General features: G+C 42.7%; 3 protein-coding genes across 4 annotated transcripts in view; 2 read left to right on the plus strand and 1 right to left on the minus strand.

Moving 5' to 3' along the window:
• Window positions 1–5084: 5084 nt before the first annotated feature.
• Window positions 5085–21352, plus strand: MATN3 (matrilin 3; the record flags this gene model as incomplete). The annotated part of the gene is made up of 8 exons (XM_081069720.1): window positions 5085–5304; window positions 9470–10036; window positions 12656–12781; window positions 13541–13666; window positions 14773–14898; window positions 17748–17873; window positions 19431–19537; window positions 21293–21352. 8 exons carry the CDS (start codon window positions 5085–5087, stop codon window positions 21350–21352), a joined length of 1458 nt encoding a protein of 485 aa, XP_080925846.1.
• Window positions 21353–21850: 498 nt separating this feature from the next.
• On the minus strand, window positions 21851–24998 carry LOC308506351 (uncharacterized protein). The gene is made up of 2 exons (XM_081069725.1): window positions 24815–24998; window positions 21851–24448 (listed from the first exon to the last, which is right to left on the minus strand). Exons 1-2 carry the CDS (start codon window positions 24873–24875, stop codon window positions 24195–24197), a joined length of 315 nt encoding a protein of 104 aa, XP_080925851.1. The 5' UTR covers window positions 24876–24998; the 3' UTR covers window positions 21851–24194.
• The window catches only part of WDR35 (WD repeat domain 35), a 55608-nt gene continuing 54597 nt past the window's right edge, over window positions 24292–25302 (plus strand). The window contains exons 1-2 of one of the 2 annotated variants that reach the window (XM_081069722.1): window positions 24292–24460; window positions 25159–25276. In XM_081069722.1, coding sequence (XP_080925848.1) covers window positions 24437–24460; window positions 25159–25276 — 142 coding nt within the window. In that variant the 5' untranslated portion in view covers window positions 24292–24436. The remainder of the gene's footprint in view (window positions 24461–25158; window positions 25277–25302) is intronic. The other variant, XM_081069721.1, reaches the window with a different exon arrangement.

Genomic DNA, 25302 nt, shown 5'->3' on the forward strand with positions numbered 1-25302 from the left:
CAACTGTAAAGCACTGCAAATATTATGAGGGAGTGTGGCTAGAGGAAGGGCTGAAGAGGGAGAAGTGTTTGACCTGGAAACCAAAGAAAGTAACTGTTTTCTGGATTGTTAGAAAGGCGCTTTGTGTCTGTCATTCAGTTAGGTAGCTTAAAATCTGGACAAGTCATCGGGAAAGCTAATTTATATTCCTAGCCCTCTCACCTATTGAATGGCGTTAGTAAATAACTCATTGAAAATGAGTGGCTGACCACATTCTTTCCTGCTCTGATCCGAGACTTATTTTTGGTTAAACAGTTAATTATCTTTTGAAGAGAAAATAATTTAAAAACCTACATGTGTAACCATTTAGTTGCCATTTCTGGTGCTCTTCATTCCTTTTGTAGGTCCACATTCCTACCTGTTCTCATTTTTCTTCTGGCAAAGGACATCTTTTAATGTTCTTTGTAGTGTGATTCTGCTGCTGATGAATTCTTTTGGCTTTTGTATACCTGAAAATGTATTTTACCTTTGTTTTCAAAAGATATTTTCCCTGGGTATAGAATTCTGCGTCGTCAGGGTTTTTTCATTCAGTACCATTGACTTCTTGCACACATTGTTTCTACTGAGAAATTTGCTCTTGTCCTTAACTTTGTTTCTCTGTTGGGACATTTTTTTTTCCTTCTGGTGATTAAGAGTTGTTCTCTATCACTGGTTTTGAGCAATTTGTTTGTGATGTTCTTTGCACATTTAGAAAAATATACAATGTAAATGGAATATATAACGTGAATTTTAAAATGTAGGTTTCTGCCCCCCCTCCACCCCCAATGTTTCTTGACCTTCTTGGAGCTACGTATCTCTAGGTTTCATTAAGTTTGGAAATTTCTTCAAATATTTCTTCTGTCTTCCCCTCCCTCTCCTTTGGGGATTGTGTCTGGTTGGAAAGAAGGATAAGCCTCCTACAATGAGGTGCTTTGACCTAGGCCTTGAGAATTGGACAGAATTTGAACTGGTAGAAGATTTGGTAGCTTATTTAATATAAAAGGAACAAAAAGAAAAGAGGACACCAAAATTTCATGCCTGTGTGGTGGGGGTAATACTGGTACCACTGGCAGAGGAGGATGAAAGGAGAGGGAGTTCATTAAAGAGGAGGATGTTGAATTCATTCTTGGATATGGTTGAGCTTCAGGCGCTTTTGTCACCTTTGAATAGAGAGTACAATAGGCAGAGTTATTAATGTAGTTCTGTTGCCCAGGAGCAGGATTGGGACGAGATACAGATTTGGGAATTACCAGTAGAGACGTAGCTGAAACCACACTAGATAAACTTCCTGACAGATGGTACACAAAGGACCAAAGAAGGCCCAGTTAGTCAGACATTCCACTTACAGTAATTTATTCTAGGGAAAGAATAATAATTCACAATGATTCATAAGAGATTCATTAAAAAACTGTTTATAATTTGAAAGAGAGAAACTAAATATCCCACAATGGAGAATTGGTTAAATAAGTAGAATATACAATGGAATACAGTATAGACATTAAAAGTAACGTATTAGAAAAATACAGCCAATAAAAATGTTCACTATACGTTAAATACAAGTAAGTTACAGGACTGCAATATACAATGTGATCTCATTTTCAAGAAAAATATATGAATTTGTAACCAGAGAAAAAGAGATTAACACTACATAGCTATCTTTGAGTGGTAGTATTATGATTTTTATTTTTGCTTATCAACATTTTATAAATTTGCTACAGTAAGTTATATTACCTTCTTAGTAAAGCAAAAAATATAATTTTTAAAAACATCTAGAAAAAAAGCCTGTGAATTTCCAGATTATGTGGAGTGTGGAAATCAGAAAAGGAAGTGGCAAAGGAAATAGATACTTTGTACACCATCCCTGCAAGAAGTGGGGAATGGGCACCAGCCAAAAGGGGAGTTATCTGAACTTTGAGAAGGGGCCTTTGATTTGACGATTGAGTCATTAGTGACTGCTCTTGAGAAGTGTGGAGGAGAGATGGAGGAGAGAGGGTAGTCATTCCCTGGCCCAAGATGTCTCGTGACCATAGAGCCAGTCCCTCAGGAAGGCTCATTTTGTGCTGGGACGCAGCCCTGTCATCTTTCACACCGGGCAGCCATTTTCTTGCACCTGCCCTTGCAGTGGACTCACATGCAGGCCTGTTGTGAGACTGTTAGAACCAGGACTTGACAGACTCCCGCAGTGTATTCATTGCCTCCAGAGATAAAATGCAGATTCCTGGGCCTAGTCCCAAACTATTTGAATCAGAATATCTGGGATGTGGGCCCAGGGAACCTGCCTTTTAAAAGCCTCCTCGGCAGTTCTTATGCACAGTCAAGTGCCAGAACCTCTGCAGTAGGGCACTGAAGTGACAGACCTCCTTTTCTAGGTTTTTTTTTTTTTTTTTTTTTGTACACAGCATCAGGACTGAACCTGGGAGTTTCTGTAAATAGTTTCCCTGAAAAGAAGACCTAGCTGGACCATCAACTCTAATGTGTCTTTTGGAGCAAAAATTAATATAAGACCCGGTCTTATTTTAATAGAAGACCAGGTATAATGTAATGTAATATATACTGGGTCTTATTTTAATATAAAACCAGGTCTTATATTAATTTTTGCTCCAAAAGACGCATTAGAGCTGATGGTCTGGCTAGGTCTTATTTTCGAGGAAACATGGTAGTACAACTGGGGGTTTTGGTTACAAATCAGTAAGTTCAGGATGTGGAAAAAAATATCTCTGAATCCACCATGGTCTTGCATGTGTCCTGGGAGCCTTTTGAAGCTGGGCAATAGTACACAACCAGAAAAAAGAAAGGACTTTGCTCCCGGGAGTGAGCCTGTTGGAAGAGGCCTTCATTGAGGTTCCCCATGGGCCTAAGCTGATGTCCAGTGCAGCTCCCTACTCATAGGATGTCAGAGGCAAGAACGAAGAGTTCCATCTGTCGAGACTCTATCTATGAAGCTGAAAAGCTGTTAGAAAGTGGTTAGATGAGCCAAAACAAGAGGCCCCTTAATGAAAGGTTTGTGTGGATAAAGACAAAAGATTCTTACTGAATTACGAGCAGAGACCTCAGGGAGGACCCACCCGTCCCATTATAAAAGATGCATAAAGAAATTGTTCTAGATCATATTGTGGTTTCCACCAATTTGTTGTCCCTTTCTTGAAAGGCTTATATTCTCCACACCAGGCTTGGCTGTTTGACTTGCTTTGGCCAATCACACATGAGCAGAATTGATGTAAACCACTTCCTTGCAGAAATGTTAGAATCTGTCATCTGGTTCTGCCACCTTTCCATTCTGTCACAAGACCAGCATGTTCCAGATTGGGGCGGCTCCTTAAGCCAGGTGCCAGAATGAAGACATAGAGAAGAGCTGCTGCCACCTACGGAGGACACGTTAACAGCAAGAAATAAATCTTTGTTGTGATAAGACCCCGGGGTCAGTAGTTACCATAGCATAAGCTAGCCAGAGCTGACTAAATAGCCTTTTAGAAGTGTAAAAACAAAACAGCAGTACTAAAGTGAATTTTTAATTCCCTAGCCTAACCAAATAGTTTTAATTTTTACATATGCCTACATGCAAATGTGCTGAAAAAGACCAGTACATGTTACGTTGCTTCTGAACTTCACAGAAAGAGCCAGGTGCTGGAGGAGGCCCAACTCCCCACTGGAGGAGGCCTGTCCATGGAGCCAATGACCAGCACAGAGCTGTCTGCTGTCAGGCAGTGAAGTGAAACAGCACAGCCATTTCCTTGGCATTATTTGACTCTTGAAAAGGCAATGCCAGGCGATTTCTTCTACAGTCTTATCATGCCTGTTATGGTCCTGCCAAGGCAGGGCTAAGTATCAGCTCTGTTCGATGATCTCCCATTTCCTGAAGTCTCAGTCCGGCTTTAGACTGTGAACCTGCACTGGGTAAGGTAGAATTTACCGGGGTCCAGCAGGGAACAGTGCAGGCTCTGCACTCCTGGAGTCTACAATCGAGTGGGGTCAGATTGGATTTTCCTGGAAGTGAAGTTTCAACGTTTAAGAAGTGAAGTGACTTTAAGGTTACAGTGTGGAGTGTGGATTTTAAAGGGCAACAGTCTGGAAGCAGGAAGACCGGATAGGATCTGTTGGAACTCTCGTTCATTGTCATGTTTTATGATCCCACTCAAATGTCACCTGCTTTTAGAAGCCTTCCTGGGGTTCTCTGGCAGAGCCAGTCTCTTTCCTGAAGTCAGCATGTTCCCTTAGCCAGGTCCACCATTTATCCTTGTTTCTCTCCCAGTAGACTGAGTTCCTGGAGGGTCTCCTGGGCAGCCTCCAGCCGTGTGCTGCCATGACCACTCTTCCAGAGAGGAAATGGGATGTAGGGAGAGAGACTCTGAAGCTTCTGTGGGTACAGGCTGTCCTTCCAGCTAGCAGGGGGCTCTCTGAGGAATTTGTGTTTGACTTTCTGTTCCCAGTAATATAAGTTCAAATGTTTACGGATGTTTGAAGCAGGGATAAAAGCACTGCTATTCATGCTGCTAGAATCTGTGAGGTTTTTTTTTTTAACCGAGAGCCCACAGCAAACCTTGGTTTATTTGGCTGGGGAAAGGAATGTATTGTGAGGAGCAGGATGAAACCTGGAGGCGGTCAGAGCTGGACGGAGCGGGAAGGCAGAGCCTAGGCCACCTCGCTGGGACCCTGGGACGGGCCAGAGGCGCCCGGGGGTCAGGCCGGGCAGGGGTAGGAGCGGGTGTGGAGGGTCAGGCGGGCTGCGGCCCCGGACAGGCCCCGCCATGGTTTGGAGAGAAGCAGAGCCGGGCCCGGTGGAGTCGGTGGAGCCCGCTCAGCCGAGGCCCGGCCGCGGGCAGGGCCGGGGCGGGTGGGGTCCGGGCATCGCGCCGCTGGCCCGCTCCGCCCAGACATTCCGCTCGCGCCGCTGGAATGCGCGGGGCCCACTCCTTGTGGCCCTGGGCGTGTTTCCCGCGCTCGCGGCCGCCGGGCGGGGCGGGGCGGGGCGGGGCGGATCCCGGCCGCGGGACCTTTAAATCGGCCGCCCCGGCGCCGGGCCCAGGCCGGTGACTGACTCAGCGAGGGACGACCCGACGCCGGACACCATGCCGCAACGCCTCCCAGGACTGCTCCTGCTGCTCTGGCCGCTGCTGCTGCCACCGCCCCCCGCGGCCCCGGCGCACCCCGGCCCCCCGGCCCGCTCGGTCTTCCGGAGGCTGGGGACCCTCGGCCCGCGGGGCAGCCCAGGACGCCTTCCCGCTCCTGCCGCCCCCCCCGGGGCGCCCTCCTCGGGGTCCAGCCTGCCGGGCGGGGCGCGCGGCGCAGGTACGGCCCGGGCGCGGTGGGCGTGGCGCACCGGGGAGGGACGGCCGGCAGGGGGCAGAGAAGGAGGCGTGGGTGGGCTGGGATCCGGGCCTTGACGTGTTCCCTCCATCCCAGCCTGAGCCAGCGTGGGGCAGGAGAAAAAATCCCCTCCCGGATGAATCCTATGGGGAAACTGAGGTCCAGAGAAGGAAGGGAGAGGCCTGAGGTCACTCGTAGTCAGGGCTAGGATTTGGGTCTCCTGAAGGCCCGACCCCAGTCACTGCCCCCTGCAGTATAGGGCAGCTGTGGGAACACGGGCGCCTCTCAGCTCTCTGTCCCAGTGCTTACCTGTGGCCCACCTGAACAAGCCGTTCTGAGATTCTGCTTTTCGTTCTGTAGAAATAGCTCCGTCTCTATCGCTCCACACCAGTGCTTGACCCTTCCTCCCCACCTGCAAGCCCTCAGGCCGCCTCAGTCCCGTCTAGGATATGGGCCAGAATTCAGACATTGTAGTCCCGGGTTGGGGTGTGAGGCCAGGATGAAACCCGAGTTGCCCTTGGATGCCCGGGACCTGTCCTGTAACCATCCTGGTCTCAACCTCTGTTCTGCTGTTGGCTAGAGTTTTGCTTCAGCTGACTGGGCCCCAACCCCAACCTGTGCTCTCAGGTCCTCAAACACCCAAGACACTTTGGGTCTTTGGTGAACAATTCCACTTCCCTTTTGGGTCAGTAGTTAGTTTCTGTGACTGAGCAAATCTAGAGCAGCAGAGCTGGACGGTCACATCACAATCCCTAAGGGCACATGGAAACAGGCTTGTCAAAGTAGAGGGACCCAGCCAATCAGTGTCCGAGCCCAGAATAAAACTCAGGGGTCGGAAATCCCAGGAAAGCGTCTTTCCACTGCTATAATCTACCAACTTCTTAATGTGGTTTACATGAGATGTAATCTTCAATACCCAAACTCCAGCTTTAATTTTGCTGGAGAGAGGCTGTACCAAACCATTTTCTGGGTGTCTAGTCTCATGTGGCTAGTGATGCTGCATGCCTGCGATTGATTTGTGTTGTCTGTCCCCTTCTTTCTGGATAGTGTTGAGAAACATCACAGGGATTCTTTCCTGCACCAGCCCCAGTGGGCAGGATTTGAAATGGCGACACCATTGTCATTGAGCCAGGAAGTGCCAGGGTTCACAAGAGTTAAATTCAGCTGAGCTACCTGGTTGCTCTGGGCTTTTATTTCTAGCATAACTATCAGAAATTGGCAATATTGTGAGTATGAAAACATGTTAGGAAATTCAGATTCTCACTTTCTTGGTTTCTGAGAATCAAAGTGCTACTGTCTATTCAAGGGGAGTGAGCTTCAAAAGCAATTAATGATGGGGCAACTAATACTTTCCAGGAGGATTCCAATCAGGAAGTAACCAGACGATCACAATTTCCCGCTATCCGTGTCAAGCCCCCTTGTATTTCTATTGCTGCTGCAATAAATTACCATGAAATTGGTGTCTTAAAAACAACACATTTATTATCTAAGAGTTCTGTAGATCAGAAGTCTGACACCAGTCTCACTGGACTAAAATTAAGATGTCAGCAGGGCTGTGTTCGTTTTAGAAGGCTCTAGGGGAGAATCTTTTTCCTTGCCTTTTTCAGTTTGTAGAGACTGCTCTCATTCCTTGGCTCATGGCCTTTTCCCCTCTGTTTTCAAATCCACCAAAGGCAGGTTGGGTCCTTCTCACATCTCATCACTCAAATCTCTTCAGCCTCCCTCTTCCGCTCTTAGGGATCCTTGTAATTACATTAGACCCACCTGAATAATCCAAGATAACCTCCCCATTTTAAGGTCTTTGACTTAAACATACCGACAAAGTCTCTTTTGCCACCTAAAGTAACACTCTTACAGGTTCTAGGGATTAGAACATGGATATCTTCGTGGGGGGCATTATTCAGCCCACCATACCCTTGTAACTTCACATAGAAGATTCTGTGTGAAAAACCAAGTGGAGAAGGAAGGAATCAGACATGGTTTCTTATAAGAACATGACCTCGATATTAATAAGGGCACCAATTACGTGTTGGGGAAAACATTGTCAAATATGGGGTTCATATCATCATGCAATTTTCCTCTTACTCCAGGTATGCAAAAATACCTAGATCCATTTCTAGGAAGAACCTTTTTTTTTAGGAAGACCTTTTAACATGAGTTTTCTTCCTTGCTCCTGGTCTATGGTAATCAAGGGGTGAAGGGAAATTCTGGAGTTGTTGTTTTGAAAAAGATTTAATTCCTTTTGACTTAGCTAAACATATGACATGCAGCATATTTCAGGGTAGTGGCTGAAAGTCAACAAGCAGAATGTTTACTAGGTACATGAGATAATGTTGATTTTTGTGGTGGAAAATGTTGCCTCAGAGAAAGGCAACCATGCAGTAAAAAGCCCCCTAGGCTAGGAGTCAGGAAAGCTGGACCAATCCATGTTCTACCACCTTCTAGCTCGTACGCCTCCCTGAGCCTCACCTGTAAAATGGGTATAAAAACGACCTCTGCACCTCCTACTTTACAGGGTTATGTTGGTTCCCTATGATCTCTGAAGTGTTATTGAAAGTAGGATACTATTTGTTTTCTTAATTGAATACTTCCAGGAAGCAGGATATAAGGATACTGTTCAGTTTTTTAAAGAAAACTATGGGGAGACATAATTCTTGTCTCAGATAGGGCTTTTTCTCTCACAAACTGCTTAGCATAGGAATTTATTTTGAATCCACCCTTTCCCGCGACTCACTGGGTGAACTGCCTTAGAGTAGCATTGATTTCCAGCCCCTATTATGAAAGAAAGATCTTTGATTGCTGCTTCATGCACAAGGATCTTATTTTTATTTAGGCTTGGTGTGTATGATGAGTGTGTGTGTGAGTGTGTGTGTGTGTGTGTGTGTGTGTGCATGTGTTGGGAGAGAAGGAGGAATGACTTGAAAAAGATATTTAATAACTGGCTTCTCTCTTAGACCGCCCTGACTTTTGGACTTGATTTTGGTGGCTAGGAGAGGGAGGAGTGCAGAATGAGATTGTGGGGAGAAAGGATAAGGAAGATAGATAAAAAAACAAAAATTTACTGTGTTACTACACTGTGTCAAGTACTTTTCTTTAAATTAGTTTCAGGTGTACAAAATAATGTACTAGTTAGACATTTCACCCCTCACAAAGTGATAACCCCCCCCATCTATTGCCCCTCTGACATCGTATATATCTATTACAATTCCATTGACTCTATTCTCTATGTTGTACTCCATATCCCTTGACTATGTATATATTAAATTATAGTTGACATATAATATTATTCAGCTTCAACTTCAGGAATACAGTGCAGTGGTTAGACAATGTGTACAGTACAACGTGTCAAGTACTTTTGTGTAGGAAAGAGGTTCTTTGAGGGTAGGGAATCAGGCTTATTTGCTTTTTCAGCCCCAGGGCTTAATACATGGTAGGCCCTCAAAAACTTTTGTTGAATGAAAAAATGCAAGAGAGGTGACTAAGAGTTTGATGGGGCCGTAGAATAGATATCAAGTCGCAATCTCTGCTTCTTAAGACAAGTCAACTCACAAAATTGGAAGTGCAGTAAACATGGATCCGATTAAATTGTTATCCCTCTTTCTGCTTTCAACTTAGCTCAGGCTGGTCGTGCCCCGGAGTTCACGAAACATGAGTGAATGACCAGACGGGGGAGATTTGGGTTACTCTGGAGTAGTGTTCACCCCCAGGGAAGTGGGCAGGGTAGTGTGTAGTGGAGCTGCCTGGGAGTTTGTCCACCTTCCACTCTGTGGAGGGGACACCTCAGAGGTAACCATGAAAGGTCTGGAATTCATTCATTCCTGGGAGTCAAGAGGAACCTTGGGATCAAAACTTGAAGCAGGTTCTAAGTGAAATTTCCAAGCTCAGCTGGCCTATAGGTGAGATATCTGGGGACACTTCATACTTCTATGTGAATTCTCACTCGGAAATTCTGAAGGCCCAGGTGTTTGTGACATCCACAGGCAATGGTTTTGGGGAACATAGCAGACAGTGGGCATTTGGAGGTTAAGGGGCTGGTGCTTGGCTGACTTCCAATCCCAGCGGTCTCCGCGTGGGAGCAATTGTCCCATTTCTGATGATGGTCAGATCACTGCTTAGTCATGTCTGTTGCCCACACCTTCCCTTGCAGGTGTTTGCAAGAGCAGGCCCTTGGACTTGGTCTTTATCATCGATAGTTCTCGCAGTGTACGGCCCTTGGAGTTCACCAAAGTGAAAACCTTTGTCTCTCGAATAATCGATACTCTGGACATTGGGGAGGCAAACACGCGGGTGGCCGTGGTGAACTATGCTAGCACCGTGAAGATCGAGTTCCATCTCCAGGCCCACTCAGATAAGCAGTCGCTGAAACAGGCTGTGGGGCGAATCACGCCCTTGTCTACAGGCACCATGTCGGGCCTGGCCATCCAAACAGCCATGGAGGAAGCCTTCACCATGGAGGCAGGAGCTCGGGGGCCCAGCTCCAACATCCCTAAGGTGGCCATCATCGTGACAGATGGGCGGCCCCAGGACCAGGTGAATGAGGTGGCAGCTCGGGCCCGGGCGTCCGGTATTGAACTCTACGCCGTGGGCGTGGGCCGGGCCGATATGGAGTCCCTCAAGATGATTGCCAGTGAACCCCTGGATGAGCACGTGTTCTACGTGGAGACCTACGGGGTCATTGAGAAACTTTCCTCTCGATTCCAGGAAACCTTTTGCGGTAGGTCTTTGCTTCTAATTAGAAAGGATGTTATTGTCAGACAGTATGAATCCAAAGAAAAAGAGAATTTTTGTGTGTGTGTGTGGAAATTTTATGGAAAACTGAAATATAAGCAATGCTTTTTTTTTTTTTTTTTTTTTTTTTTACCAACTTAAACACACTTTGTTGGTTTAGGAATATAGAGCTGCCTTACATATAACTTGGTTTGCTCATAAAATCTCCATGTTTGCATTAGAAATGTGCAGGTCTGGAAATATCCAGGATAAATGATCCTGCTGTTCTCTGATGGGGTCAGAAAAAAATAAAAATAAAAAATTCAAAACGCCTCTCTTCTCCCCTCTGCCCACCACTACATTTTTTCCCCCAGTTATTTTCTTTAGCTTTACCATCTCTAGATTTCACAGAACTCAGCTTGTTTTCCTGCAGAAGACAGGGCCCTGCGTCTGCCCACAAGGATCAGCTGGCCCATGTTCCAGTGTAACTGGCAATCAGAGTGACATTTAGTGAATACCTAGTTTTCAAGTTTGGCTCTTTCTCTGATTATTCTCATGGAGGGATGGGGTTAGGAGTCCCAGGACAAATGGGATTTCAGCTCATATCAGAGGTAGAAGGAGCAGGATTTTTTCTTTTCTTTCTTTTTATTTTTTTTTGCAATCATTCTGTTACAGTCCTTCTACTCCTTTCTTTTAGGCTGGAGTTTGAAATTGGAATTTTTAGCATGGATTAGCCAAACCATGAATAGAAATCCATTCAAGGCTGGAGTTTCTTGTTAGTCACTGATCAAAATGATGAATTTGTGGAACTCACACTTTTTTATTTTTATTTTTAAACTTGTTTCATCCCTCCTCCCACTCTTCCTCCCTCCCTCTCTTCTTCCCTCCCTCCTTTCTCTTTCTTTGTCTCTCTCTCTCTCTCTCTCTCTCTCTCTCTCTCTCTCTCTCTCGTGCGTGTGCGCGCTTTATTTTCTTTCATTTGGAGATAATCTTCTGAAACCCTCTATAGAATTTCCCAAGCAGATGTGGACAAATTTCTAGTTCAGGTGAATTTTAAAACGTAAATACCTTTTGCTGTATAATCTATTCCACATTTATTTATTCAACATGCATTTATTGATTGCTGATGACACAAAGATATAGTTAATCCCTCTCTACCATCCAACAATAGTCTCGGGGTGGGGAATGAGACAAACGAGTGAACCAATAATTACAACTGTAAATTTCAAGGAGACTATGTCTAAATTAATGGAAAACTCAGCAATCACCAGTTTGTCAGGAAATGGGAGATGAAGTCTTGGTCTGGAGCAAAGTTTGGCCTTATCGCAGGGAGACATGGCTGGGATCCCCTTGTCTTTCCTGTCCCAGGACACGGGGCTTTGACAAGCGGTCATTGGCTTTGGTGGCATGCACTTGGCATTCATTGGTTTCCAAAAGAAAATGGCTTTTTTTCTCCCAGGAACATTCTCTCCCCCCGCCATCCCCCTTCCCCCCCCCACACACACCTCGTGGGTGAGAACTTTTCCATAGAGTCTCTGGTCTGTGGCAAAGTTGGGTCTCAAAGCTAGCACCTTGGGTTGGGCCTGAATGCCATAAAGTAACAAGTGGTGAGTGGCAAACTTTTCCTTCTGGTACAAAAGACCTGCTTGTTCTGGGGGGGCAAAATGTCCTCTCTATGGAAAAAAAGACTGAGGAGAAGCTTGTCTATCGGCTGGAAAGATCATTCCATGAAATGGCTCTTCTTGGGAAAATATTAGCCTTGTCTTGTTGCCAAAACGGTGGAGGCTGGATTACCTGCCGCAGGGGTGCCAGCCTCCTCCAACAGGCCTCCTTGGTTTCTCAGAAATGACTAAATTCATTGATTCTTCTTTCAAAATGTCTCACTAAGAAAAAAATCCAATGCGATATAATTGGCTCCAGAAGGGAAAAGATGGAGATGCAGTTTAGCTAATGTAGTCTCATTTATTTTGTTCTTTCTTTTTACGTGTTCTCATATAGCCTATGAGTTTATTCTCCTTGCTGATATTAGAGGCCCTGAAGTTGTGTAGGTATACAGTTGTTGCATATTCACAAGGCAGTTACCTGTATTGCCCTCCATCATTTGCATATGCAAATATGCATTGCTGCCCAAGTGTGAGTGAGTACCAGGCCTTGAAGAATGCCTGTGTGTCAATTCTGTTTAGACACAAACTATAGAACCCATGGAAACCAGATTCTGGCTGCAATGGGCCAACTAGCTCATAGGACTTCAGGAAGTACCTTATTGTTCTCCCCATTTCTTGCTTTGGGGAAGCAAAAGTCTTTTTTATGAGCAGGTGGATAAGTTGAATAAATACCAAGTTGCCTGATCCACGTACATGTTTGGCTTCAGCTCCAAATTCAAAATTCTTGTTCTCTTTTGAGAAAGTCGACAACAAGATCTGTGATTTTAAATTAGTAGCATTACTAGTTTAAGAGTGGTATTTCTAATAAGCTAGAGGCAGAAACAAATAGCCAGTTTTTACAGTAAACTAAAGATAGAATTGGAAAGAAACCAGACAGCGATGTCTTTTTGACATGGGAGAAAGTGCCTGAAATGTTTCTTACGTGTTGACACTGACGGTTGTCAACTTCCTTTGCACAGCAGCTGTGGATGCGTGCATGCTGGGCACACACCAGTGCCAGCATGTGTGTATTAGTGACGGCGAAGGCAAGCACCACTGTGAGTGCAGCCAAGGATATTCCTTGAACGCCGATAAGAAGACATGTTCCGGTGAGGCCTGCTTACTGCATAGTGGCTGACTAGAACTTATTTGGGGACCTGCTCTTCTGGTTTGGGACTGGCCTTATACTTTTCTTCTAACTGCCTTTTGGCTGGTTTCCTGTTGCTTATCAAAAATTTCCTCGAAAGGAACATGAAAAGTGAGACAATATGTAAATCAGTGTATCATAGTACTTATTACTAGTTTTAGAGAAAAGAATTAGTAGGGAAAAGGGCTAGTAAGGAAGGGGGCCAAAATTCTCAGTCCTTTTGAGGATCTGGAATTTTTCCTGGATTTTGTTTAATTAAATACAAGCTACCCTTTCTTCTCTGTGGTCATAGAATCTAGAAGACAATTTAGAGAGGGCCTCACGATCCGGTATAGGAATATTCACATACAGTCAATAAAGAATGGGAATTAGGCCATTTGAAAACAACAACAACAAAAAAAAAACCCTAGAAAAAGGTTTTGAAAGGAAGAAAACTTAGAGACCATTTAATTCCACCTACTCATTTTATAGATAGTGAAATTGCGACTCCAAGAAGGGAGAAGACTTACCCATGTCCTAGGGTCTGTTAGGGAAAGAGCCAAGACTAGAAAGTCAGTTCCCAACTTCTAGGCCAGTAGCCTTCCTCTGGTGCCAGGCTGCCGCTTGTTAGCAGAGTGTGTGTGTGTGTGTGGGTGTGGGTGTGGGTGTGTGTAGTGTGGTCTGTAATTACTTGTTTAGCACGTTTCCATGTGTTCACATTTGTCCTGATCATTTTTGATAGCTGTCGATAAGTGTGCTCTTAACACTCATGGATGTGAACATATCTGTGTGAATGACAGAAGTGGCTCTTATCATTGTGAATGTTATGAAGGTTACACTTTGAATGAAGACAGGAAAACATGTTCAGGTAAGTGGAAGAGGAGGCTTTACTATTGCTACCTCGCTGTCTACCTAGCTCCCTGGACAGGCTTAGTCCTTTCCAAATGTTAAAGATAATTTAACAAGTGAAAATCAAATAACACCCACAGGATATTGATTACTTACAAAGGGAAAACAGTAACTTTGTAGTGGGGTAATCTGGCGGACATCCCTTTGACCAAGTGATCAAAGTTAACGTCAACAGTAGTGACATAGTGACATCAAGCATTTCCTGACAAGATGTACTGAGGGCACAACAGCACTTCTGTGGTATTATGTTATATTACATTATAGTATAGTATAGTATATATTATATTACATTACATTACATTATATTATACCGGGTCGTACAGTGAAATAAGACCTTGCCTTATATTAATTTTTGCTCCAAAAGACGCATTAGAGCTGATGGTCCGACTAGGTCTTATTTTTAGGAAAACACCGTAATAGTATTGCATCAGTGTTAATTTCCTGGTTTAGATTATTTATACCATGGATACAGAAGATGTTAACATTTGGATGAAGAACAGGACCTCTTTGTATTATTTATGTAACTTTTTCATATGGTGAAATTATTTCAAAATGAAAAGTTTAAAAATAAAAAACAGTTTAAAAATATGTCAGTACTGAGTGACAATTTGGGTCTTGTGTTCTGATGTTGCTCTTGAGTCAGTTGGCCTCCTTTGGACTCAGTTTCCTCATTTATAACAGGAGAGGGCTGAACTATACTTTCTTCCAACTATAATTCTATGTATTTCTCAATCTAGTGTAGTTAGCCGTATGACTGTTAGTATTCCTCTGATTCATCAGAAATACAAATAAACATAAAAGGAATGCTCTAGAAACTTTCTAAACTACATTTAGAAATGTAGATGACTTTGAAAAGGAGTTGGGGAAAGTAGAACAATATTGTGTGTGTAGGATTTTGTGTGACTCAGCTAACATCTAGTAAGAGCAGATAGTACTAATGGCTTTGAAAGGTTTCTAGTATGCTTTGTTCTTACATATTTCTAGCTGTAAATAAGATCTCTATGTATGGTTAATAAAAGACTTTCCCACTTTTAATTTCCTTTCTCCTGGACTTTTGTCTGGCAGCCCAAGATCAATGTGCTTCTCGTACACATGGCTGTCAGCACCTTTGTGTGAGTGACAGAGCTGGGTCCCATCACTGTGAATGCTATGAGGGCTACGCTCTGAATGAAGATAAAAAAACCTGCTCAGGTAAGGCCCACTCAACAAATTCTTTTCTACTGGACTCTGTCTATTGTAGTGAAACCAACTTGCAATTCACCCAGACAGAGGTACTTCAAGGTCATTTAAAGAATCAGGCTTCAGACAGTTGACTGTTCTTCTAGACTAAGGCACATATTGCTCAGAAGGCAATGAGCTCACTAGATTCTGCAAACATAGATCGCTTCAGAAAATTGCATGGAAATGGCTAGGCAGTGGGGGATGTGAGAAATCTAATTGAATGTAGGATCCTTCTCCAGGAAAATTTTATAGCTCTGGACACTGGGGGCTTGTTAAGCAAATAGGAAACTTTAGAGGAAGTCGGTTGGACAGTAACCATTTGGTGTGATAGGCTGAACTGATCTTTTTCCAGTCAAAACTTGGCCTGGAACTTTTCTGTAGCGTTAATCTTAAAGCTGGATCGTGTTAGCAAAGGAGGCTTTATAAATGACTGAATTAGACCCACACAGATCTTCCAGGAAGTCTGAAGCAAGTCGTTCCCTGACGGTTTCTAGATGATCAATCTTTGGTGAATCTGAGCCTTCTGACTTGGCTAGTGAGCCAATGCCAGAACGCTAATACTCATTAATTTGATTTAAACTCACTGGCAGAACGGGGTGACATTTATAATGTGAAAACACTCCGAAGACAAATTCCTAGCTCTCCAGGTGGTGTTCAGTTTTACATATTCAATATTTATTTTTAGATTTTTACGTGTATTTTCTTCTCCCTTGACAAGATATATTAGGTGATCTTTTCAAGAGGGATGAAGGGAAATGGCATATAACCAATTCCATCTTTTAAAAAAATGAGATTGATGACAGAGTACTGAGCACCTATTTTGTTCCCAGGACTGCGCTAACCACTGTGGGGATATAAAGAAGCATAAGTTTCTGCCTCTGAGCAACTTACAGGCTGGGGGCAAAGAGAACCAATGCCTTAAAAAAGCAGAGATTAAGTAGCCAGGGAAAGAGACTGACAGTAACTAAAGGCTGTGGAGGCTGGAAGGCGATGCAGAGGGGCGGGGACTGGAGGTGGGCCTTAGAGGATGGTGAAGGTTAGGTCAAGGAGTGGAGACATTGAGGGCCAGGGGAGTGGCTTGCGTTGGCTTGTGCAGGGGGTAGGACTAAGTTAGGTGGGGTAGCGAGGACTCATGGCTGCACTTCTCAAACTGTTACAAGTATCCCACTTGGTACTTTAAGCTGCCAGGAATATTGAAGACATGGGAAAAGGAAACAAAAACAAATTTACATTTAAACTAACAGATATTAGGGAATAAAATGGAACATTTTGTTTAAAAAATTCCAGAAAACATCAAAGACAATTTTCAATCTAGGCAGATGATTCCAGGGATACTCCCAGATAACAATAGCCAACATACTCCCAGATAATAATAGCCTACAGTATGCATGCGTGATTCTAGGCGTTTTGGACATACACGTTCACAGCAAATTGATGAGGGGACCGAGGCACAGACAGATTAAGTAACTTGCCCACAGTCACTCAGCTAATGAGTAGTAGAGCCAGGCTTTGAACCCAGGCACTTGCTCTGGTGGTTACACATGCTCTTAAACACTAAGCTATACTGTCTTGTGGTACACAGCGCAGGATAGCAAAGGGAGAAGAGAAAGGCAAGAAGGCAGAAAGTTAGTATTTATATATTTCGGAATGATAATGGATAGTGCTCTAAAGCTGGGGTACATACCACGGGTCAGATCCCTTCTAATGGCCTGCTTTCCCCTTGCTGGGCAGTAGGAAGGCTTCTAAATTAAATGTAGAGGCCCAGATCAGCGGCCAGGGATGGAGGCATGTCCAGTTGTTACCTCTACAGTTGGCTGCTAAGCTGGGATGAGGGGACAAGTGAAACGTCCCATTAGACATTTTGCTGGAATAATCTGAATTATAGTGATGAAGGGGAATATCAGTGTTAAAGTTGAAAGGACACTTTATGGATAGGTTATATATTCTTCTGTTTCGTGCAAAGCTATTTTATAGGTAATAGTAAGCCTTGGAAGGTTTTTGAGCATGGAATGGCATTTAAGAGAAGAATTGGAGAGGAACAAATCAACTAGTTTGGCCCCTGTGATGGTAGAGGAAAAAACCTATGTGTCCCAGGAAGCCTTTCTGGGTTTGCTGAAGGAGAACTGCTGTTTTCATTTGTCCCAGGTCACTTGGGTCAGGGGACTAGTACGCACTTTTTTCTGTTCCCCACTCAAATTTGGGCAAACTGTCTCCCTCCATGAAACGTATTTACTTATGACATTTAAAAATATTTCACTATCCAATCCAATCCATCATTTTTCTCTTTATCTGCACGCATGTGTGTGTGTGCGTGTGTGCACATCGGTGTTTGCTGCCCTACTTTGTAAGCTGTCAAAGGTAGACCCTTGGTCACTGGAGTCTGTTTGTGCAGCATCAAATTTAGCTTCAGGTGCACGTCGGTCCCTAATAATAATTTTGATGGTGGCGAAGATGCATGGTGGAGATGTCAGGCATTGATGGTCATCAGGGAAGGCCGAAAGGTAAATTCTGGAATAGAAGCAAGACTCAGGCAGCCCCAGTGCTGCAGGCAGGAAACCTGAGAAGGCACCTCCAGATATTGGCTAGAAATACAAAGGAAAGGGGTGTATGCAATAAAAGGTGAGGCTAAAGGGATGTGAGATATGGGAAAGGAAAGGAAGCTTCTTCGGAAACATGGGAGACTTGTTGTTGATGAGTTGAAGGATTCGTTCTCAACACTTGTTGGGACCAAACAAAGGCATTTTTCTCCCAGAAGTCCGTGCTTAGTTTCCTGTTGTAATTTGTGTGACTGTTTCCTTCCCTGCACCGCTCCTGGTCAGTTCGTGACAAGTGTGCTCTGGGCTCTCACGGTTGCCAGCACATTTGTGTGAGTGATGGGGCCGCGTCCTACCACTGTGATTGTTACACTGGCTTCACCTTGAATGAAGACAAGAAGACATGTTCAGGTAAAGACCGTCCCTTTAATCCTATTTCATTTGGTAGGACAACCTAGGAGGAAGCCTGCGTCTCTCCAGGTCTGAAACACAGTTCTGGGTCTTCCTCCTGATTGGAATCCTCCAGTGGTTCCCAGTTGTCATTAGAATGAAACAATTCTACTCCTCCATCAGACGTTCTTCCCTCCGTGATCTGGTTCACCCTCTCTCTCTTTAATTAGAAAGAAAAATCACTCTTGAGCATGTTTTCTATTCCTGGAAGGTGGAGATTCCAGCGTGATTTATAATGGTGTAGGTTCTGGCCTTATTTGTTTAGCCATTCACTTATTTATTAATATTTGTTCAGCAACTATTCATGGAACTACTATTGCATATCTAGTACTATATTAGGTCCTGCGGAAGGAACTGGAGATAAACCAGTGTGTTTTAGTTTGTGGTGTACCAGTCTTGCATTTCTTTTGCTAAATTTATTCCTCAATATTGAATTCTTTTTGATGCTATTGTGAATGGATCCATCTCTCCACTTTCAATCGTGCTACTTCCCAGTTGTCCAATTTCCTACAGGGTGTTTTAATTAGAATATCCCACTGAGCTTACAGTCTATTGGGCAAGATACACTGGGAAAGTATCCTAAGTATCAGTTTTATCCTCTGTATGAGGACGAAGGGCATGCACTTGGTATTCAGTAGTTACTTTCTGGTTTACTAACTGACTGATTGTGTTGGGATTTGAGTTGACCATCCCTCAAAGGTTCAGTAGGACTTGGACAGGGAGATAGATTATATTTAATCAAGTGAATTTATGGCCTCATAGCCCTGTATCATATCTTTGTAGACTGTGGAAGAAAATGTAGGAGCAAAGGATCACTCCCTCAGGCAATCATATTACTCAATTGGGAGATTACACATCAGTCTTCAGACCTGGGAAGTTACTCTCATTTCTTTTAGGCAACTTTAGGGACTACTGAGTAGGAATAGCTGCCTCAGTGAATTACAGAAAGAAATAGGAGTTAGCATCATTCTCCTAGGTTCTTTGCTTAAATGTCAATGCAAACCTGAATTTTAGTTCCAAAGCATTTACGGGTAAGAACTAGAACTCTCAATTTAAACAATTCAATAGAATAATAGCCTATATAGAAAATCAAGAATTATCAAATTTTAATCCTTGAAATATTTTGGCCACACATATAAAGGTTTTCCTCCTTTTCATTTTTTAATGAGGACACAGTATCACGAGATTAATTGTCTTATGTGCATTCTTGGCTTTCTGCTGTATGTACCATCCTTTAAAAATGTTACTTTGTATCATGGAAAATTTCAGATAATCCCCAAAGTATAGAGAACAATATAAGTTTACAATTGTAAACTTGCCCTCAACATCTCATAATTAAATTGTTTCTGTGACATTAACATTCCAAACTATTTTCTCCTTTTTGTGTGCTCTTACATCCTCTTACCTTCTGGAAAATTCATTTAGATAAGTCTTAAAAATGGAAGCAGTGAACTGTAGATTTCCCGATTTCCTATTTCTAATTAGCTATAACATTTTGTGTACTGTCCCTGACATCAGCCATTGAAGAAGCACGAAGACTCATCTCCACAGAAGATACTTGTGGATGTGAAGCCACCCTGGCCTTCCAGGATAAGGTCAGCTCGTACCTGCAGAGGCTGAACACCAAAAATATCCTTTCTGGGAAGTTCTCTGCTTCGCTTAAAGCCAATTGTGCTACATCCCCATTGTCCATTTTCTATGGGGTGTTTTAGGTACTACAATTGAGCCAAACATTTTAGGATATTCCACAGGGTAAGGGCCCTATTCCTTAAGTGCTAAGATGAGCAGTAGTAATCCTGTACAGCTTTTAGTTTTTAAATTTAGACTTCTTTTTAAATGTTTTAATAGACTGTTCCACCCATTTAATATTTAGTTGGAAAAGCTGTTCATTTCTTTCTTTAGTGCTTTTTCATGCAGTATATGCTCCTAATTGAGCTCTTATTAACAGATGGAGCTATTCTGCTGTGATTACTTAACATGCCTTTCTTAGTTCAGAGTCTGTACATGCACAGAATGAGTCAACTGATTGATGGGGTGTGATAGCTCAGATGGCACGTAGCTGTATACTTTGGCTAGACAAGTGGTCAAAAATCAGATTTCAAAATGTAACATGGTACCATCTCAGAAACTTTCAAAATTAGTTCTTTAGCCAAAAGGAGTAAATCAGGAAAAGTACTTTTTCTTAGCACAGCTCAAGTTAAGGACACTGCTTCTAGGGATCTGAGAGGAGTGGTATTTAAATTGTGATAGGGCTACCCTAGGAGTATGCAGACTTTGAAGAGGTATGCTGTGTGTGGAGAGGGAGGCAAAGTGGGGGACAAAAGTTTTAAAGGGATCGGTTTCCAAATCCCTCACTTCCTTAAACTGATCTGCCTAAAATATTACTTGGGGTCAGTTGGCATTCTCTTTTCCCATCTCTCACTTCAGTATCACTATTGTCTTAACTTTATGTGAGAAAGACATACATACATCTCCCGTAGCCTGAATCTTACTAAGGTGAATTTCTCGGAAAAGTAAACTCTCCAGAGAGCCAAAGGACAATTCAACAGATTTTCAAATCAAGGCTTCATAAATACTGCTCCCCCAATCAATCCCATTAAGCGATACCTTTCAAATTAAATGTTATCATTTATTTTTTATTTTAATGTCAAAACTTGTAATTTATTTGTTGTTTGGATCCATTATGTGCTCATAATAGTTATAATGATAACTCAATCCAGATGACTTAAAAAAATTAGGGTCTTTTATGGACAAAGAAAATTTAAAGGTTATTTCAATATAAATGTGTGTGGGTTTTTTGTTTTTTTTTTTGTTTAAGTTTACTTCAGAGAAGTATAATAGAGTGATCAAGAAAAGATTTCCAAGATTAAAAGTAGAATAAATTTCTGTGGAGAAAGAAAGGAATTACAAATTCCTTTATTGTAAATATTTTATTTTAGAAGAATGAGACTAGGTATCAATTCAGTATGGTATTAATATTACATGGGATACAATAAAATTTAAATTTTAGAGAGTCAATATTTATAACAGCGGAAAATTCGTATTTTGTTACTAAACTTATGAAAATTTTCGTATAATTTAAATATGCACAAAACATCGCTTATTTGTCAAAATTATTTTAGGGGACCTATGAGCAAAAATGTTTGAAGACTACTCCTTTATATCATGCTAAGGAATAGAATTTCTGAGTTTTAGAATACATTAGACTTTTGATGAGAAAACAATTTCATTCTTTTTCTTTATTTACAATATAATGTATAATGTATAATGTATTATATAATGTATAATGATTATTCTCTTTTATCTTGTATTAAAGTGTTTAAAAGTGTATTTATGTTTTCTAATGTCTAAAAATAAATGGTGTTGGCCTTAACAACTAGCCACTTGATGACATTTTGGCGAAGTTGCAAGCAAATGAATATGGACAAATACATCGTTAAATTGCTCAAAGTTTTCACCTGGAAATATGGAGAACTTTGTGTATTTAATACTTTTGCATACTCCTATGTTCCTGTTAATAATTTGCCATTACAAACGCTTGAATATTACTGGATAAGTAGTTTGAGGATCTTCTGGAGAATCAGTATCATTTTTCTAAGGCAATAAATGTCCAGATCCTTATTAAAAGCAAACTTCAGTGTCTCTAATCTATGACTGTGAAATGGTTGGTAGGAAATAAATGAGAAGTTTAATATTTCTTTCTTTCTTTACTAATTGAGCCATTTAATTTTTAAATGTTTATATTAGTAAGATAACTGTTGTATTTTTACAATGGGAACTTTTGATCTATTTTCTCTTGATAGTATTTATAGTGTAAATCAGTCTTATTACTGACAGTATAAATTGTACAAAGTATTTACACATAAAAGTAATTTTAATTAAATTGAGATGAAGAGGATTTAGAACTGTTTCTTTAATACTTTTTGTTTTTTGATCATTTTTTGCTAATTATTGAAGCTGTGATCAGAGGATGATATACATATATCTACAACTACTTAATACAGATCGAGTGACTATTACATGCCATTTTTAATTCATTCTGATGTTAGAAAGGATACACAACTAAAGCCTTTAGTTATGAATTAAGAGTGTTATAACTTCTTACCAAAGACAAAAAATCCTAAATTTACTTTAGGGTCCAGTCAATGAAATTATATATTTATAAATATTGCTGTAACAAGTAAGAAAACTTAATGTTATCTTTTTAAATGTGATAAGCCTAACTTTTTACTTACATATTTGATACTTACAATTTTTTTCAGCTTTAAAGCTCATAACTTTTAGAAGAAAACAATCCTTTAAATTGTGTACTACTCAATTTTTTTTGTTTGTATTGTCTTTAGTATAATAAAAAAGTATCTTCATATATTATTGTCATGCTTTTTTTTGGTGACTTATTATACCAATTTTGTCTTTTAACATATTTCCTTAAACTGAATTAACAATTGGTTAAAAATATAACAGTTTCTTGTCAAAGAACACAATGTTGTTCTATAATTTCTTCTCATGCTTTTAAAGTTAAAAAATGTAAGTTCAGGTTAAACAGAAAGGCTTTAATCAAGAAAGTTGTGGGAGAGGGAATAAAACAAAATTATCTAAATTTAGATAAAATGATGAGAGTACGTACATGCCTGAAAAGCAAATGTAACCTACAGATGTAAACCCAGAAACAGCCAAAAATCTAAAATATAAACTCTAAGGGGAAGAAATGAAAACTAAATCCATCAAAGGCAGGGTATATTGTATGAAACATATATTGTCATTTCTCAACAATGTTGAAAGGACATGACACAGCAGTACTATTTCCCAAATTTATTTGAGCACAGAACCAATAATATATATTATTAATAATATATCACAGAACGATGGTGTGATAGAAGGAATAAATGAGATCTCATATGCAAGAACTAGGGAGAAAGGTATTTAGAGGTGATTTTTTAAGAGTGTGACCATTAGTAACTAGCATCAATTAATCATGTCTTAAACTTGACCAGTTGGTTGGAATCCTGTCTTAGATAATACTCATTTGCTTCAAGAATCCAGTATAAGGATCCTGTGAGTAGGTGTCAACATACCTTAGAAATTTAGTTTGGTGCTGAAAAAAGATACACATACATTTAAAAACAAATACATATATTATCTGAATGGGATGGGGATTAAGTTTGGAAAGAATTTCTTAGGGGGACATGACTGGTGCGGTGTTTGGCTAGGCACAATTGGCCAATAGGGTAGGAACATCATAGGATATATAAAATGGCTTTGGAAGCAGAGAGGAATGGGGGTTGCAGAAAGCATACTGGCATTCTTCGAGTGGGGGCACCATGGTAAACACATTTTAAGACTGAAGGAAGATCTGATTTTAGCTGGGGTTTAGATTTGATAGAAAAGGACCATTGTTAATTTTTGAGTGTTCTGGGGGAGGCAATAGACTCAGGTCAAAGATTGGAACGTTATTTGCCTGAGATGGGAAAAGGCCAGGTGGGGGAATTAGTTACTACACCATGTGTGCATAAAGTACATACTAGATTATACAAATCAACAGTGGTAGTCACAGAATATGGTAAAAGGGAAAACCAGCGATCAATAAAAAATGGGTGAGATATAATTTCACGGGAGTTTGTGCCCTCTACCTGAAATTGTGGCGCGTTCTAACTCTCCAGGGATTCAAAGAGGACAAAGGAGAATTGAAGGAAGAAATAAGGTAGAGGAGAATATAGAACAGTTAACTCCAGGCGAGAAAATAACAAACACCTCAATTACTTAAAAATGGAAAGCTATGCATGCCCCAATGGCAATTATATGCTGTGATGGCCCAAAGCTCATATATTCTTTTTATAAGGACCCTTGGGCTGCAGTAACAGCTTAAATAAGCTGTTAAAAATTTCTAAAACAAACAGAATAAACACAAACTCTTACTCCCCAAGTGCTCCAGGGGGTTCTCCAACACCCAAAGGCGTTAAGGGTAGGTTTGCAAACTCTGAAAACGCACGTTTGCATTTTCATTTGCCCGAAGGCGCCAGCCTACCCAATGCAGTTAATGACTTTTTTCCCTTTCAACAATGTTGGGACTTTGGGGATTGCAAAATACCCAATCATTGTGACCTCATTTGAAGGAGCGCCTTTCCTCCTAAATTGATTCTGACACCTCGTGCGTGTTTCACCGCGACCATCCAAGGTGTGGCGAGTGCTCCTAGCCCGCTGGGACCGAGGGCATCCGAGGCGCTGAAGGTCCGCGACCCGGGCCCAAGCCAGAGCAGAAAATCCCCGAAACACAGACCGGGGCTAGCTGCAGCATCCACCGGGCGACACAGGAGCGCCGCCGTCCGCGCAGGCGCACGACGCCCGTCGGCCGAGGCGCGGTCGACACCGGAAGTGTCTCACGGCGCCCCGGATGCAACTGGGCGGCGGCCGTTGCCAGGGCGACGGGAGCTTTAAAGAACCGCTGGTACCGGCGATCGGCGACTTAGAACGAGTTTCCACCGGCGGGCCTAGACGGCGGGGGTCGTCGTCTCCGGGCTCCCAGGATGTTCTTTTACCTGAGCAAGAAAGTGAGTTTTCCAGGGGGCTCCCTCTCTGCTCCGTCATTCGCGCCGCTTGCGGGAGTGACCCAACCCCGCCTGCGAAGCCCGGCGTCCCGAGGGCGGTTTCGCAGTCCCTCCGCAACCTTCCTGCCGGACGTCCGGCATCCTTGCCCGGGTCCCAGCGTGTCCTCGGCGGAGCCCACGGCCCTCTCGCGCGACCCCGTCCCAGTCTGTCCCACCCCCGCCCCTGGCTGGGTCCTGCTGCGGCGCCAGCGGGCTCACCACTGCGTGCTTCCCCATCCTTCCAACACGCGGTGAGGACCCACGTGACTCACAGCCTTTGCACCATCCCGGGCCGCCGAGCGCGAGAAAAATACTCACCCAGGGGTGTCCTACGTGTCGTGGGTGGAAAGGGAATTTGGACTGATGGCCTGGATTCCATCTCCGTGTCCCCCTCGTCCCTTTTACAAACCCATCAGGCGACTCCCCCGTGGGGCTGCCCCGCCGTCCCTGCCCTCGTCTCGTGTGCACCTGTTTCTCTTCCGAACGGTCGGGGCCCCGCGCAGTTCAGTGGGACGGGGTCCATTTCCGTAACAGTTCACACTTCTGCAAGGCCGACCGAGTTTCGTGGTGGGGGCATTTTCTTCAGCCTTCCTCCCCTGCAGACTCGCACCTCCCAGCTCCTTCGGGAAATACTGTGACAGTGGCTGTGGTTGCTTTTTCAGATCGCCATTCCCAACAACGTCAACCTGAAATGTGTATCTTGGAACAAGGACCAAGGGTTCATAGCCTGTGGTGGGGAAGATGGATTACTGAAAGTTTTGAAATTAGAGACCCAGACAGGTAAGTACGTGCAAGCCCAAATGTCT

Source organism: Rhinolophus hipposideros (genome assembly GCF_964194185.1).
Source record: "Rhinolophus hipposideros genome assembly, chromosome: 12".
In the NCBI taxonomy this organism is placed as follows: Eukaryota; Metazoa; Chordata; class Mammalia; order Chiroptera; family Rhinolophidae; genus Rhinolophus; species Rhinolophus hipposideros.

What these genes read in the sequence shown, in the direction of transcription:
- LOC308506351 (XM_081069725.1), bottom strand. Translation starts at nt 24,875, where the DNA reads ATGGAATCCAGGCCATCAGTCCAAATTCCCTTTCCACCCACGACACGT. An exon ending in GACACGTAGGACACCCCTGG is followed by an intron (nt 24,449 to 24,814) that starts GTGAGTATTTTT and finishes TTTCTTGCTCAG; the next exon opens with GTAAAAGAACATCCTGGGAG.